The following is a 16,497-nucleotide window of genomic DNA, read 5'->3' as shown; positions in this document are numbered from 1 at the left end:
AACACAAAATTTCAGGCAAGATGATCAAGCAGAAGCAATGACTAAAGCTTATGCTGAAATAAATTTTGTTAGTCTTTTAAGTCTTGTTAAAAATTATTTCCTGGAGAATGCAGAGAGTGTCATTGGAGATGTCAAGTAACACTCCTGGGCTTTTCAATATGGACCACTGCAGGGATTGGTGCAGTCACCAGCGTTAAACTTCTATATGAAGTGAGCTCATCCAGAGCGCTGGAGTTAGATATCATTAAAATCCTGTTCTAGCTCATTAAGCAGGAATTCAGGAATAGCCATCTGTCTTGAACGGTTCTAGGTGTACTGGTCTAGTGGATGAGGGTAAACAAACTAAAAATTATTCTGGAACAAACAGAGAGAATGATAGCAAGTAATGCCAGTGCTCTGGAAAGGGTTCATTTGCTGTGGTGGATAGAACACTCGGATTACCCTATCCAACCTGGTTAATAATCTGATCAAGCCTGCTCTTGGAGCTCTTGTTGGGATTACATTGTATGTACAAAAGTGCATGGAACTTTCTGTCCATATGAACTTATTCATGTTGCTTTAACTTTCCAGTTTGACTGCCTTAACCATGCAAGAGATTATTCTTGAAGACAACCTCAAGGCTTCAACTGATGTACTGGTAGTCACAGGTGTTCTTTTGGCTGTCTCTCTTGTCTCTTTCCACCATCCCATTATTAACTGTCCCTTTGGGTCTAGAACTTAACTTTCCTTCCAACTGGGCTTTCCCCAAACCAGCCAATTCTAGAAAGGAATAGTAATAACCAATCTCATGAGAGCTCAGTTTTCTCCAACCAATAGGAACCGTGGGTTTCTAATGTCTTCTTTTCTCCTTAAGCATAATTTAACTGTGTGCTTTATTTTATCTTATCCAGAACATAATGTCTAATCTTTATAAGGGATACTCATTAAGTAACTCAGGGACTATTTGTGGCTCATCAGCATACTACTTGCGGCCCTTCTGAGCACCATTCCCAATGAGGCACCTGCCCCATGTTCCAGGAAAGTGGGCAAAGCTTGTGGTGGGCAGGTGGTTTGCTACTTGAAACAACTGCTGCTCCAGGGATGATGGGTAAACTGTTAGCCTCCCTGAGCTGTGAGCCAACAATGGACATAAAGTGTCTATCCTGTTCCACTACCCCCTACTCTTCTCCCCAGCCTTCACACTCCCATCTCAGCAACCAGGAGACAGTTGTGAGGAAAGCAAGCTGACCACAGAGAAGGTGTAAAACCACCACTTCCACAGCAGCAGCCATTCAGGAGAAAAGCAAGCTAGCCAGAGTGGGAGATGGCAATTTTACACTCTTCCTCCACAACCAGCTGTCATGTGGGCACCTTGGCAAGCTACAAGTGATGCCTGACACACAGGTTGGACACTTGTCAGCTTCCCTCAAGTTTTGATGGGAAATGTAGGCATCCTGGTCTTGCAGCTTGGCTCTCCAACTGCTGTCCAATGGACTTTTCAACTGTCACTTGTCCAGCATTCCACCAAGCTGCCTACAAGTGTCCAACCTGTGTGTGGCATGACTTGTAGCTTGGCTCTCACTCTCTTGCCTGAGCTGCTGTACCTCATGCTGAGGAGAAAGAAGGAAGCAGAGAGAGAGAGAGAGAGAGAGAGAGAGAGAGAAGCCATTCTTCTCACTCAGTATCTGATGTAGGGAGCTTGGAATCTTGAAAGCTCATACCAGGAAATCTTGCTGGTCTTTAAGGTGTTATTGGAACCAAATCTTGCCCCTCACTTCAGATACGCAACAACTGCCTAAAGTTTTAACACTGGCAGGAAGAGACAACTCTACATGTTCAGGAGTACTTTGGTTGTTATATTTATTGTCATTATATTGTATTATATATTAACATTATATTATAGTTTCAGATATATAGGTATAAAATTTTATGATTGTGTTTATGGTGGCATATAAAGCATACAATAGTCAAGTGGATCTTTTGGTTGATGGTAAATGTGAATGTGTCTCTGTGAACCAAAGAGTTAATCCCACTGTTTTATAATATTATTTATCCTTGTTGCTATTTTCCATTGTCTTTTCCTGAACACAATTTAACCTGCAATGCTGAACAAAACCCACTTTTTGTTACGGTCCTCTTTAAGTCTGTAATTTTTTGAGTAGGGTGGCTTGTCTCTTGAGGAGAAGCAGTATGTAACAGATGGAGTAATATAATTTATTATTATGAAAGAGTTTCTGAAAACACAGTGTGAAAAACATACCTATAATATGATGCATGTTTGAGATTTGAATATTTCACATCTGAATTGCTTCCTGTGTGTGATAATTTTCATATTTAAAATAACTATTATCTGCACTGTATAAGCTCCAATCACAGCAAAGCAACCACATGCTCTAATTTTAAAGAGTTTATCTTGCCCTTCAGAACAAAAATGTCACTCACCACAAGGCAAGGAATGTTCTGTTTATTCCAGGACTGATCGTTTTAGCAGAATTTTCACATTTAACAAAATAAAACGGTTGAAACTAAAGATGATATTTTAGGCTGCAGCGGCAGCATTCATAATTATTCACTAAAAACTTGATTCCCTCCATTCTAAAAAGAACCCCATGACCACAAAAATGCTCTTCATAGTATAATTGTCCTACCACAGCAATATCTGGACAGACTGCCTCCAAATTAAAAAAAAAATACATACTCCGTTGGAAGTTGTTCTGATTAACAAATAGTTGTTCAGATTAATAAATATGATGGACACCGCAGCAACACAGTTTCTGATAGGACAAAAGGGGATGAGTGAAATAATTTTAATATGTCAACAGTGAGTGGTAAGAAACATTAAGAGTGATCATTTTTTTTTCTTGAAAATTCTGCATATGTTTATATAATATATATTGCATTGTATAGTTTTACAGACAAATTTACATCAAGTATGTATGTTTTTAAAACACTGATTTGAAAAGAATGACAATTTCTTTTTTCTGTACAGAAATGGGACTTAATTTTAATTTCTCTTAAGGATATTTTGATGCTCTTTAAGAAGAGTACTCATATTCTTCAGCACTGCGGCGTCCAAAATCCATCCAACCCATGTAGTCTCTGTCTTTTATCCTGTGTGTAGGGTCAAAGCTCTGTAATCCCATCGCAGAGACCTTTCCTGGAGAACCTAAACATTAGAAGTAACACAAGCTCATTCGCCAAGTAATGATAACAACAGGGACTTCAGTAGCACGTTAAAGGGAAACAAATTATTATGGCTTGAACTTTGGAAGTGCATATGCCAGTTTTGTAGAAACTTGTCTTAATGTACAGCAGCCTTGCAAATCAATACAAGTCCCTCTTTGGCCATGAAGCTCAGCAGGGTTCTTTAGGCATGCCACTCTCTTTGCAGCCTAACCTAACTCACAAGGTTGTTGTTAAGGTAAAGAATGAGAGTGTAGCACCGGGCTTTTTTTCAGCAGGAACGTGGGGGAATGGAGTTCTGGAACCTCTTGAAAATGGTCACATGGCTGCTGGCCCCGCCCCCTGATCTCCAGACAGAGAGGAGTTTAGATTGCCCTCCGTGCCGCTGAGCAATCTCAACTCCCCTCTGTCTGGAGATCAGGGGGCGGGGCCACCAGCCATGTGACCATTTTCTCTGAGGGCAACCCACTGAGTTCCACCACCTTTTTTCCCAGAAAAAAAGCCCTGGTGTAGCATATGTTATCTTTGGAAGCAAAGTGGAATTGAGAAATACATAAATTCACAGGAGTTTATTCTTTGCAACATGATGCAACTGTCTTAACACTGGTTTGTACCTAGAGAGGACGTTGGGTGACCAGCAACTTAACTTGCACATATAATAAGTTATTCAATGTTTACCATTATTTCAAACATTCAGACCTGAAGACCACCCTTGTCATTTGGAAGTTTAGAATACTTCTGAATAATTTGATCATCTAAAATCCTTCTGAATAATACGTTCTGGCTATTTGGTCTGGCTATTTTGGCTAATCTGGTTAATTTGCTCTGGCTATTTGGTCTCTAGCAACACTGCTAGAGAATATTTTAGGAGGAACCGTGTTCCTCTGGTGCAGCAAAAGCAAAATGTAGTTGTCGTCATAGGCTAACATTTATTGTGATTTGGGGAGGGGAAGAGCCTCAGTGGTGTGTAATGCCAAATACAGAGCAGCCATTTTCTCCCGGGGGAATTGATTTCTGTCACCTGGAGATCAGTCATAATTCCTGAAGATCTCCAGCCACCACCAGGAGGCTGGCAACCCTAAACCTGACTCCTACTTTGTGATGGAGTTGGGGTGGAAGGAAAAAGATCATATGGGGCCAGTACCTGCCCACTATCCTCTTTTTTTACCATTGGCAAAGGAGACACCCACCCTCCTGCCCTTTATTTCAGAACGGGCACAAGCTGGTAACCTGTTAGGGGAGACAACTAGGAATTGTTCCCATCCAGTGGAATGGGTCTAGGTTGGAGAGGGGGATTCACCTACTGTACTCAGAAAATGGTAACAGGAAAGCCAGTGTTTTCCCGTAATGCCTGGACATTCGTATTTCATGATGGTGGTAGCAGTATAAGTCAAGTTGTTTGAATGGTACGCAGTGTAGCTTTGGCGAGCACCCTGGGACATGACTTGGATGATGAAGCGATAACCCTCATACTAGACTTGAGGCCTCAGTGCCTTCATGGACCTGAGACAGGAGACCCACAAGGGGTGCCATTATCCTTGACCCATAGACCCTTGACTCACAGATCCTGTGGCTAGGGGGAGAGGAAGTGGCACACCTGCCTCAAACATCATGAAGGCTTGCATGTGACAACTCAAGGTTCAGAGCCAAGGTGGCCTTGTCCGCAAATTCAGGGATGCGCAAACAAGAGGAGGCCTGGTACTTCTGCATTCCGCCAATAACTTGCACTGCAACTAGGTTTGGAATGGAGTTTGGCTCATGGGCACCGCAAATCCCTTTTTACTGAGGTAAACAAACAAACGTAGCCCTTTTTATTACCCATCTGAAGGTGTCTGCACTCCTTATTCTGCATTTGTATGCAAAGCATATGGCCCAAGAAAACTATCAGTCTTCAGGATGCCTCAAGGGCCTGTTGCTTTTGCGGCAACAGACTAACAGGGCCGTCCTTTTGGACTTGATCAGTATGAGAACTGGTCTTCAAATGCAATCTGTATTCAAGTGGGGCTTCCAAATAATTCCCTGAAGGAATCAAGATTATGCAGCAGTGTGGCTCAGTGGACTATGACTGAGGCATTGCTGCTGAAACTTACTTGAAACCAATATAATTGCAAATGCCAGGAGGTATGAATACACAGCTAAACCTTACATGTACAATATTAATGCATCAATTCCCAAATGGCAGAAATGCAAAGGGAAAATATGCAGGCCATATGCAGGGCTTTAAGTAATAAACCACCCAATTTTTTCCTCAGTTTGAAGAATGGCAAAAAGACTTTTGCTGTCACAGGAACTTTGAAATAGAGACTTGAACATTCCTGAGAATAGGACTCCATCACATTTTTGTGAGAAAATGTATACAAATGACGCCATTGGGAGAACTTATACCCTAAAGGTACAAAGCGGTAAGCTAGAAAATGGCTGCTCAGAAGATGACAATTGGCCTTCTTAAGCCAATTACTGCTTCTCCCTTTTGCCCTTCATCCATTTTGGTTCTTATACTTTTCTCATTTCCTGATGTGCATTTAGGAGTGTGGAAGTTATTGGACAAGCTTCAGACTCTCGGTATGAATTAGGCTGCAATTATAAAGACACCTATCCACGGGGCTTTTTTTCTGGGAAAAGAGGTGGTGGAACTCAGCGGGATGCCAGCACAGGGGGCAACTCTTGGTGGGAGGTGGTGCTCCTGGTACCACATGTGCTCGTGCAAAGTGCACGCATGCTCCCAGGGCCCATGACGTCACTTTGGGTAAGCTGGAACAAGCGGGGAGTTTTTAAAAGTTTTAATCGCCCTCGGTGAATACGGTCACATGGCTGGTGGCCCCACCCCCTGATCTCCAGACAGAGGGGAGTTTAGATTGCTGAGCGGCGTGGAGGGCAATCTAAACTCCACTCTGTCTGGAGATCAGGGGGCGGGGCCACCCGCCATGTGACCATTTTCAGGAGGTTCTGGAACTCCGTTCCACCGTGTTCCAGCTGAAAAAAGCCCTGCCTATCCAAATAAATGTGTCCCAGGATGGGATTTTAGCTGCTCCTTTTCCTGACCACCTCCTTGCTCATGTCTACTTGTTTATTTACTAATTTTTTACTCCACTTCTCCCCAGCAAGGAGCCAAGGTTGCTTTCATAACTCTTTCCTTCATTTTAGCCTCACAACAACCCTGTGAGGTAGGATAGGCTGAGAGTGTGTCAGAGGCTGAAGGTCACCCTGTGAATTTCCAAGGCGGAGTGGGGATTCGAACTAGATTATCCCAGATCCTAGTCCAACACTCTCATCACTACACTAGGATAAGATGCACCGTGCATGATGAAATAGACTTCCTCAGACCATTGGTCTCGGGCCCGGATGGAGGTTCTTCAAGGCTCAAGGCCAAACCATGCCACACATGCCAACAGGTGTAACAGTGGCCTGACATCCATCCTTGTTTTAAAAGCAGCTTTGGCAGTGTGCACTTGATGGCAGAGGACTGGATAAGACCCTCTCCCTGCTTGATCTAATTTATCCTTCAAGCGGTTTTTCCTTTGTAGGCTATGCATGTGTGAGTGTGCGCGGAGAGGAATTTGGAATAGAAAATTTGAAGCAGAGGAGCAATAACCCCCACCCCAGCGTCTGCCTTAGTAATGGCACCCTTCCAAATGTCTTTACAAGGCTAAGGCTACACTTAAGTATATTCACAAGTGAGCCCCCCACCCCAAAGCCTTTCCTAGACCCCCTACAAGAATCCCTTTAACAACAGAAAGCGGGGTAGTCTTGCATTGCATTAGGATCTGGTTTACATCAGAATGGAAGATCCACAATGAAAAACCTCAATATTGTTAGGTTAAATTCATTTGAGCTCGTCTTCTATCCTACTGTGAATGTTCAGCAACTATTAAATCTGTTTTCTACCTCTGGACTCTTTACCCGTTAGTCACCACCACTCCGCAGGCAGCAGGGCTTCATTCAAAGTCCACTAGTCTCAAACAGCTATCGAATATGGGAAATGCCTTGTGCTTTTGTGTAATGATTGGCAAGTGGAGGTATTGCTTTGCTTACCTCCACTGCAAGGAATGAACTAGTGAAAGGTACCTCAAAGAACTGGTACCTACCACTGCCTTCAAACTGGTTGGGGAGTGGGTAGTTGATTCTGAGCAGTGTTCACGTATACTTTGCTGTTAATCTTGCTCAAGGAAATGGTTCTAGAAAATGTAGAAATAGCCATATGTGTATTTAGTTGAGCTCAGACTTTATATAAGAAAATAGAATATAAGATCTGGAATGCTACATTCCTTGGGTTTTATGGATTGGTTCTCTTTATACAACATATGGCATATTGCCTATACTCTTGGTCCATTCCTCTCAGTATTATCTGCTCTATCTGGCAGCAGGTGAAGTAAGCTTTCTTTCCCAATACTTTTTACCCTTTAAACAGAGATGCTGAGAACTGATCCTGGGACCTTATGCATACAAAATATGTGCTTTACCACTGAGTTTTGGGTTCACTTCCATAACAAAGTTATGATGAAAAACAGTCCATGCTCTAAAGAATGTTCATTGCTTGCATCATGGGCCGTTTCCCCACGTCTTAAAAATAGCGCCCCACTCACTGAATGCTGGCGGCTTTTCCGTGTGATTTCTGACGTCACTGTTTCCAAAATGGATGCAGGCAGTTAGTTAACTGCTTTGCATCTGTTTTGGAAACAGTGACGTCAGAAATTGAACGGAAAAACCACTAGCCTTCAGTGAGTGGGGCGCTATTTTTAAGACGTGGGGAAATGGCCTCTTAAAAAAAAAGATAGGTATGTATCAATTATTTATTGCTTTGCAAAATGTATGATATGGAGACCTGATCCTTAGCATTCTTATCCCTGGGCATAGCCTAGATGCCATTAGAAGGGTAAGAATTATAGGGGGGCTCCAGTTACTATGGACCTTCTGCATAGTGCGTCCATTTCTTCAAATTTCTTAATGTTTTAGCTCCTGGCCGAGGGCTACAAAAATGCTATGTCCCTTGAGTACATGAGATATTCCTAGCTGATTATGTTGGAGCAACATTTAACAAAAGCTTTATTTATATGTCTTATACTTGTCGTCATTTGTTTCCATCTAATCTACTATTCTGTTTCCAGCAGTGCCCAATCAAATGCCTCTGGGAAGTTAAGAGCCACATGTATATCAGTCTAGAAGCACCTTTAAGACTAACCAACTTTATTGAGGCATAAGCTTTCGAGAACCACAGTTCTCTTCATCAGATGCAAGAACTGTGGTTCTCAAAAGCTTATGCCTCAATAAAGTTGGTTAGTCTTAAAGGTGCTACTGGGCTTTTTACTATTTTGCAACTACAGACTAACATGGCTAACTCCTCTGGGTGTATGTCAGTGATGCTGTCTGTCCTCTGCATCTGGTATTCAGAAGTGTACTGCCTCCAAACATGGAGGTTCCATTTAATTATCATGGCTGGATATACCTAGAAGGAGCTGGGATGGACCAGGTAAGAGTTTTGAGTGAAGCTGACAAAAGATAGATGGCAGGATGGGTGGTACTTGTATATGACTTGCATTGTTTTGGAGAAATAAGCCACCCCTGCACATATTAAAGTGTAGACCCAGGGCTATTTTTCAGCTGGAACGCGGTGGAACGGAGTTCTGGAAGCTCTTGAAAATGGTCACATGGCTGGTGACCCCGCCCCCTGATCTCCAGACAGAGGGGAGTTGAGATTGCCCTCTGTGCCGCTCAGTGGCGCAGAGGGCAATCTCAACTCCCCTCTGTCTGGAGATCAGGGGGTGGGGTCACCAGCCATGTGACCATTTTCTCCGAGGGCAACCCACTGAGTTCCACCACCTCTTTCCCCAGAAAAAAAGCCCTGTGTAGACCCCATACAGTCAAAGGGAGCCCTGAACTTCCACTGAACTTTACTGACTGAACTCTGTGAAGATTAACAAAAGGGTTGCCTTCAGTTACGATCTATTCACATGCTGAGTCTTAAGAGGGAAATTTCTTTGACACTAAAGAAAAGAGCACTTAGGACTACAATGGCTCTAAAAGTACCTCTTCGGACTTGCTGGAGGTATCTGGCTAACAGAGCTCCAAGGTTGGCTTTTGGGTCCACATTGCCATCCACTCGTGGGACTGATTTCAGCTGACCACCAGAGGCTGGGGTACGGGCGTGCCGGTGGTTTTCCACCAAGGTCTGCTCGAGGTCGGTTATCGCTGGATTGGCATTGTGAGAGCCTGAAGGTTGCTGCCCCGAGGAGCTTGCAGACAGGACAGCCAGGAGGAGGCAGAGGCAGATCCCACTGTACATAGCTGTAGAGGGAAAGGAGGTGAGGATGTTAGAGCTGCGCACTGCCCTCTTTTCCTGAAAATCACATCTGCTTCGAAACAGGCATTTTGCTAGTTTTCCTAAATCAGTTCTTAGCATTATGCAACAAAGAGATGCAGTTATTACGGCTGAAGAAATAACAGGATCGGCTAGGGAATAACTAAATATAATACAGGATTCAAGTCCAGTGGCACCTCAGAGACCAACAGAGACCAAGAGGGTGTCAGCTTTTGAGAGCCAGAGCTGCCTCAGGGAATCCTGTTGGTCTCTAAGGTGACACTGGACTCGAATCCTGCTGATCTACTGCAGCCCAACAGGGCTACCCACCTAAAGATAACGGATTGCAAGAGGGGTTGGCAGGATCTGTGGTTTTTCTGTGCCAGACCACAGACATTCATTGCTTCTTTTCCATGTATGAATTTTCAGGCACAGCAGCATTAGGAGACACCCTGGGTGCAAAAATGTGACAAGTTTGGCTTCGAAAAGAGGATGAAATCTGTATTTTAGCACAGAGGGAGGGTCATTTGTCACTTGATAGTATTTCACACCCTAGGGCATCCTTGGCATTGCGAACAAGTATGTGGGTCAGAGTATTATGCAACCAAGCCTACATCTTCATACGGTATGTTTTAATGAATCAGAAGTAAATATGATCTTCCCTGGTACCAAATTCAGGTTTGTCATTACAGATTAGAATAATCAATGCACTTGTAAGAGAAAATGAAAAACAGCCCTCTTTTACCTAATTGTCTACTGGATAGGGAGATTCACAGTCGTACCCCTTTAAGCACATTGACTTCAATGGATTTAGAAGTGGGGGTTGCTATTCAGGAGGGAACTGTAAAAGGTGTGAATCTGCTAATCTGTTAACATCCATTATTAGATTGTTTCATATACATATGTGTGAAATATAAAACTGTGAAGGTGGGGAGATGCTTTTGGGTAAAGAAAGGGAAAATGAATACTTGGTTTTATGCAAAGCCCTCTGTTTGATATATATAAAATACTTACACATTACATATACAATACTTAACTATACATTTAAAAGACTTCCAGCCAAAACTACATTCTTTTAAATCCCATTGTCTTAAATAAGAGAGAACAAACTTAAGCAGGTGTGTACTCCCAGGGAAGTGTTTTTAGGATTGCACTGTTGATCGTGTTATTACCATTTACATCAAAAAAGCAAAATTTGGTTGGATTGCCTAGGGTATGCTTAAATCTGCCAACTTCCTAAATGTTCAAAAGTATTACAGCACATCGTTCATTCAAGACAGAAACGGAACAGAGTTCTACATTTTATCTTGTTATTTAATACCTCTATTCCCTGTTAGTGATCAGGAATAAAAAAAGATGTTATTTAAAGAATTCAACTGACAATTTGTAATGTAGAAATGGTTTGATGCAATGGCTTTGTTTTTTTAAAAAACAGAGTGATGCTTAAATATTTTCTTCCGTGGCCATTTGCCTATTGCAAACCATTAGGTAGCAGCTTTGTTAAAATCCCGGAGGTGAATTCCTCTTAAAGATTTCACATCTTCTCACCAATTAGTTTAACTTTCCCATACAGTGCAGCAGGGGCTTTCTAACAAAACACAGCTAGGATTCCAACTATAAAGAAACAGCAACACACAATTCAATTTAGTTGTTCAGGATGTTTCCCCAGCATACAGTTAATAAACATCTTACATGTTAGCAAATGGTTTTAAAAAAGAAGTTTAAACTAGAGGTGCTCATGCTCACGGAACTGCTTTTGACAATATCAAATAGCACAACTGATTATTTTCCTTACAACCTCTAAGAGAATCCGAGTCCATGACTACATAAAATAAGTCAAGAAGGCACCTGGATATAATCAACTTTATCCTCCCCACCCCAAAGATGAGAATTTCTCTTGCAGTCGCATCCTACCTTTCAAAGGAGACGTGGGCTCCTGTTGTAGATGAATGAGAACAGGCAGACTCTTGGTTGTACTTGAGCCCTTAAATTCTGCCCCTTAAATAGTCTAGCCCACCTCTTCCAAGTGTCATTTGTTTGCACTGGTCTGACGCAATTGTGGCCGTACTACACACGCTTCACTGCAAGGATGGGGCAGATTTGGTTCAAGTGGAGGGTGGTGGGAGGAAGAGGAGGGAAGGTTTCCAAAGGAAAAGTAGTTAACCCTTTCCTCGCTGGGTCTTTGCATCTCTAATACCCACTTCTGTCCACCCACTTCCTATTGATGGTTTTGCTATGCTGGGCTGAAATATATAAAAGCATCCTAGTTCAAGGGGGCTGGGGGAGTAGCGTGCAAGCACTCTGGAATACTCATCCCTCTCTCTTCAGAGTACACTGCTGGGCACATAAGAAATTGGATCATTCTGCAGGGCAATTGTTACATGGGAATAAGTTCTAGACAACAAAGTGGGGCTTATTTTTAAGTGGGTATACATAACATCAAGCTGCACGTGATGTGCAAAAAAGTTGCAGAGGTTATGGTGGTAGTCCTAAACTCATTCAGTAGGGAATAAATCACATAACTCTAAGAAAATTTTCTTAGGATTGTGTTAGTATTTTTTTGATGCTGAGCAGATATCTGTAAATGCTCTCTCATTCATTCTCTCACACACCTGTTCTGGTCCTGAATGCATGCACCAGGCTTTGACTGTAAGCTCATTCACATGGAAGTGTATTCAGCAGTGGGATAATTTTTAGGCATCTGGAGGTGTTACTCAAATATTGCAGAGTTTCTCATCTGGGATGCAGAGAAGTTAGCCGTGTTAGTCTGTGGTAGCAAAATCAAAAAGAGTCCAGTAGCACCTTTAAGACTAACCAATTTTATTTTAGCATAAGCTTTCGAGAATCAAGTTCTCTTCGTCAGATGCCTGATACAGAGACTGGTCAAACACAGAAGAGCAAGAGAGGGAAGAGGCAATTAGGGGGGGAGGGGGAGGGAGCAATCAAAACATTCCTTTGCTAGTATATGTAAACATCTCCTTTTGGTGTGTGTATCAGTTGGCTTCAAAGGAGTTTGCCCTGTTAGTTTGTAGAAGCCAAACAGCTAGACCATCCAATTCCAATGCAGTATGGGCCTTCGATAACCACAGCTCTCCCTGCCAGATGCATCTGACAAAGAGATCTGTGGTTCCCGAAAGCTCATCTGGGAAAACTCCTTGCGGCTTAGCTAGTTGATCCTGATATAACAACTACGTGGAAGTAAATTCTGCTGAGCATTAGCTGTATTCAAAAATCATGTGGTGGGTAGAATCTTGATGTATGAGTAGCTATTACTTTTTCAGTTTATTTATTTATGTCACCTTTCCACCCAAATAAGGTCCCAAGGTGGCGAACATTTAAACATTAAAGCATTTGATCATTAAAACAACTTTTAAAATAATATGTAAAAGAATTCAATACAAACATATAAATATGTGTGACTTCCGGTGGTCTTGGTGAGGCTAATTCTGGCCCGCACAAATGACTTGTGTGATCCACCAAGCTGAACACAGGCCAACCACTGTGGCTCTGGGCCTTCCACATGCTTGACCCTGTCCCTCCCTATTTGTGCAGTCCGAGGGAGGTGCCAAATACTGGAGGTGGGCCACCACCAGGGCTTTTTTTCTGGGAAAAGAGGTGGAACTCAGGACCGCACAATGACGTCACTTTGGGTCAGCTGGAGCAAGGGAGGAGATTTTTAAAGTTTAAATTTCCCTCAGCGAAAATGGTCACATGGCTGGTGGTCATGTCCGGTGGAAAATGGTCACATGACTGTGGCACAAAGGGTAAACTAAACTCCCCTCTGTCTGGAGATTGGGGGCGGGGCCACCGGCCATGTGACCATTTTTAAGTGGTGCTGGAACTCCGTTCCACCACATTCCAGCTGAAAAAAAGCCCTGGCCACCACCTATGACCGATGGGCTGGGGAGCTGTGTCAGTCTGGGCTTATGAACAGCAGTTTCAATGCACCAGTTGGTTTCTGCAGCATTGATCCAGAATCATGCATGTGACAACTGGGAAAGGAAGAAAGCGACAGTGGCTCATGATCAGAAGCAGATTTCTGGCAGGGAAGTTTCATACCTCTATATATGAAGAAAATGTTGAGACTAGTTGGGATAATTTCTTTCTCTTCATCCCACAAATTACCAACAAACAAAACACAGTTATATGGGAATTTTTAACTGAGCAGAGTTTTCTGTATCATTTGGTCAGCTTTTCTCTTTTAAAAGGTGCTTCTAGAGCAAGGAATTACTAGTGGCTGACCGTCCTCTAGTCCTATCCACTGCACCCAAATCTATCCAAATCCAGTAAAAATGTGCCAAAGTAGTGCAAATCCCAGTTCCTACCTGCAACAAGCAAAAGCAATGGGAAGAGAGCTAGAAGTACTTTGTGAAGAATAAAGACTGAGTGTCTCTCTACGCAAGACATCTTACACAAGGACGCTCAAGTGGAAGATCTTGCACTTGTTCTCCCATTGTGGATACGCCTGCACGGCTAGGGAGACAGAGTACGAGACAGAGTACACTTGAATATAAGACCACACACAAAGTTAAGTCTCTTGAGCATCCCCACAAGATGCCTTGTGTAGAGAGCCTCTCACTAAGGCGGGAGGAGTGATAGGATGTTTTGGAGGTCTTTCATTCATAGGGTCACCATAGGTTGAAGGCGACTTGACGGCACATAAAACACACACAAGGTGGGAGAAATAATAACAGCAATAATAATGAGGTATTTGCTCCCTCTTTGTTTTGCCTGATCTATATCTAGAGGGAGTGTTGGTAATTGAGGTCTTGAAGTTTTGTCCCTTTCCAGATGCGTGACTCCTCCAGAGAGCTAAACTAGCTGGTCAAGAATGAGGGAAGAGGAAATCATAACTTCAGGATGCCAACTCCGGGAGAAAAAGGTCCTGTCACGATGGTTTAAGGGGGGTGTTATTTACCTCCATGCCATGACAAGCCTCAACCGCCCATTTCCACACGTTCAAGGGACAGGACATTTTCATCCAGGCCCCTTGGCCACGCTAGAAGGCGGCTCTCAGCACTTTCCTGTCTACGTTAAGGTTGCAACCCCGCGGAACAACACGGCGGTTCTTACCGCTGAGTAACCACGTGTGGGCGTTCGACAAGTGGGGGGAGGCCGTGTGGGGGGGGGGGGCGCTTTCTCAGCCAACGGGGGACAGCAGCTCTCGAAAGCGCCTTTCGGGGGATCCGGGCGGGCGCTTGCCAGCCACAGCCCTGCCCACAGCAGCCCGGCTCAGCCGACGGGAGGAGCGGATCCCTTAAGAGCCGAGCAAACAGCCGCGCCGCCCGTCCCGCCCCCGGCTTAACTCTGGCGCCGTCCGTGCGGCCAGGCGGGATCGACCCATCGATCGGAGCGCCGCTTCCCCGCCAGCCTGTCTGGCAGCGCCGTTGCCCGAAGGGAGAGACCCGCTCAGGCGAGGGCGGAGGCGAGAGGGGCCCCGCGGCCCGAGCAGCTCCAGGACCCCGCGGCGCCCCCAAAGGCGCGCCTCCGCTCACCTGCCTTCTCTGCGGCCGCCTCCGGCTCTAGCTGGACCCGCGGGCGCGGGTGGCCGACCCGCAACTTTCTTCTCCGCCTCCGAGTCGGCGAGCCGGCCCGCGCCCGCCCCAGGCCCTCTTTCTTGCGGCCGCCGGCCAGAGAGAGAGCGCGGAGCGGAGCGCGCTGCCTCCTTTGAAGGCGCGGCGTTTTCTCCCGAGACGCACGTGGCGGAGCCGGCACGTCTGAACGCGCGAGGCGGAGTGTGGCCTTCCTGGAGCCGGGCAGAGACGGGGTGGTTGACTGATGGGGGAAACGAGGGGGAGCAGAAGCCCGGCCAGGAAGGTGGGGGAGCTGCCTCATGGGACACGGCTGTATTGCACTCATCTAACGTCCTCTGTGTCTGTGCCAATGTAGGGAACCCACGCGGGACACTGTAATCGGCCATAGGAACGTATGCTCTATGCAGGGTTCAGAAGGGCGAGTACGGAGCAATGCCCCCCCCCCACACACACGGCACCTTTGTGATTGCCCAATGCCCATGCCCCTCCTGGGTTTTGCCTCCTTTGGTATAACCTCTCATCAACTTGTTGGATCCGAGGGCTTACGGCTTGGGGTTGCCAAATCAATACATTAAAAATCAAAGGATTGGGCAAAAAGGGGAGAAAATGAGAGGGAACCCACGCTTAGTTACATAAACTGGAAAATAATCCCCTCTATCCACCACCAGCAACGATGTTGAGAATTAATTTTTAAAAATAGGGAAAATGTATTAAGTCATTAAAGTCTGACCTCTGACAGACCAGGAGTACAACACCAATGGACACTTGTCAAAAATATGAGTTGAAGTTCAGATTCATCAATGTTACAGATTCATCTCTTGTCCAGTCTGGCCACAGTCAAAGGGATACTAGATGTAGAATTAAAATCAACCACCAGGGTCTGATTTCTGGGGGTGCTTTTATCCCTAAACAATGCAGTGGTGGTTACACAGAAAGCAGGAATAGACCACGTTTTTTGCGCACCCCAGGAAAACAATGGCTTTGGTGCCTCCCCCATTCAGCACTGGATTTGAATCCAGTGACACTTAAGAGACCAACAAGATTTCCAGAGTGTAAGCTTTCGTGAGTCAGAGCTCCCTTTTTCTGACACTCTCAAAGGCTCCCTTTTTCTGACACTCTCAAAGGCTCCCTTTTTCTGACACTCTCAAAGGCTCCCTTTTTCTGACACTCAATATCTGGTTAGTCTCACAGGTGCCTCTGGACTCAAATCCTGCTGCTCTACTGCAGACCAACACGGTGACCAACCTGAAACTATTCCCCATTCAATAGACAGAAAAGTGAAACGCCTAGAATGAACTTTTTACTTAGTGGGCATTCAAAATTAAAGTAAGACTAAAAATAGATGAGGTTTTCCAAAGCCCTCCAGGCTCCATCATGGCACCTATAGAAGACCAGGACCCAGAAATACCGAGGTTCTAGGAGCCACCTAATGCCGGGCTTCCGTTTAAGTCAGTAGAGGAAACTCCTCTCGCCTTTTTAGAGCCTCTCAGAATTCAGCACCCTAGG

The 16,497-nt window shown here is 44.6% G+C and overlaps 1 protein-coding gene across 1 annotated transcript; it reads right to left on the bottom strand.

Moving 5' to 3' along the window:
- Window positions 1-3,014: 3,014 nt before the first annotated feature.
- CCK (cholecystokinin) lies at window positions 3,015-11,420 on the bottom strand. Its single transcript, XM_054991987.1, has 3 exons — window positions 11,372-11,420; window positions 9,187-9,444; window positions 3,015-3,145 (listed from the first exon to the last, which is right to left on the bottom strand). Exons 2-3 carry the CDS (start codon window positions 9,440-9,442, stop codon window positions 3,015-3,017), a joined length of 387 nt encoding a protein of 128 aa, XP_054847962.1. The 5' UTR covers window positions 9,443-9,444; window positions 11,372-11,420.
- Between the last annotated feature and the right edge of the window lie 5,077 nt (window positions 11,421-16,497).

Source organism: Eublepharis macularius, chromosome 11 (assembly GCF_028583425.1).
Source record: "Eublepharis macularius isolate TG4126 chromosome 11, MPM_Emac_v1.0, whole genome shotgun sequence".
Lineage (NCBI taxonomy): Eukaryota > Metazoa > Chordata > Lepidosauria > Squamata > Eublepharidae > Eublepharis > Eublepharis macularius.
Note: the sequence above shows the minus strand (reverse complement) of the source record. Positions and strands in the feature narration are given on the sequence as shown.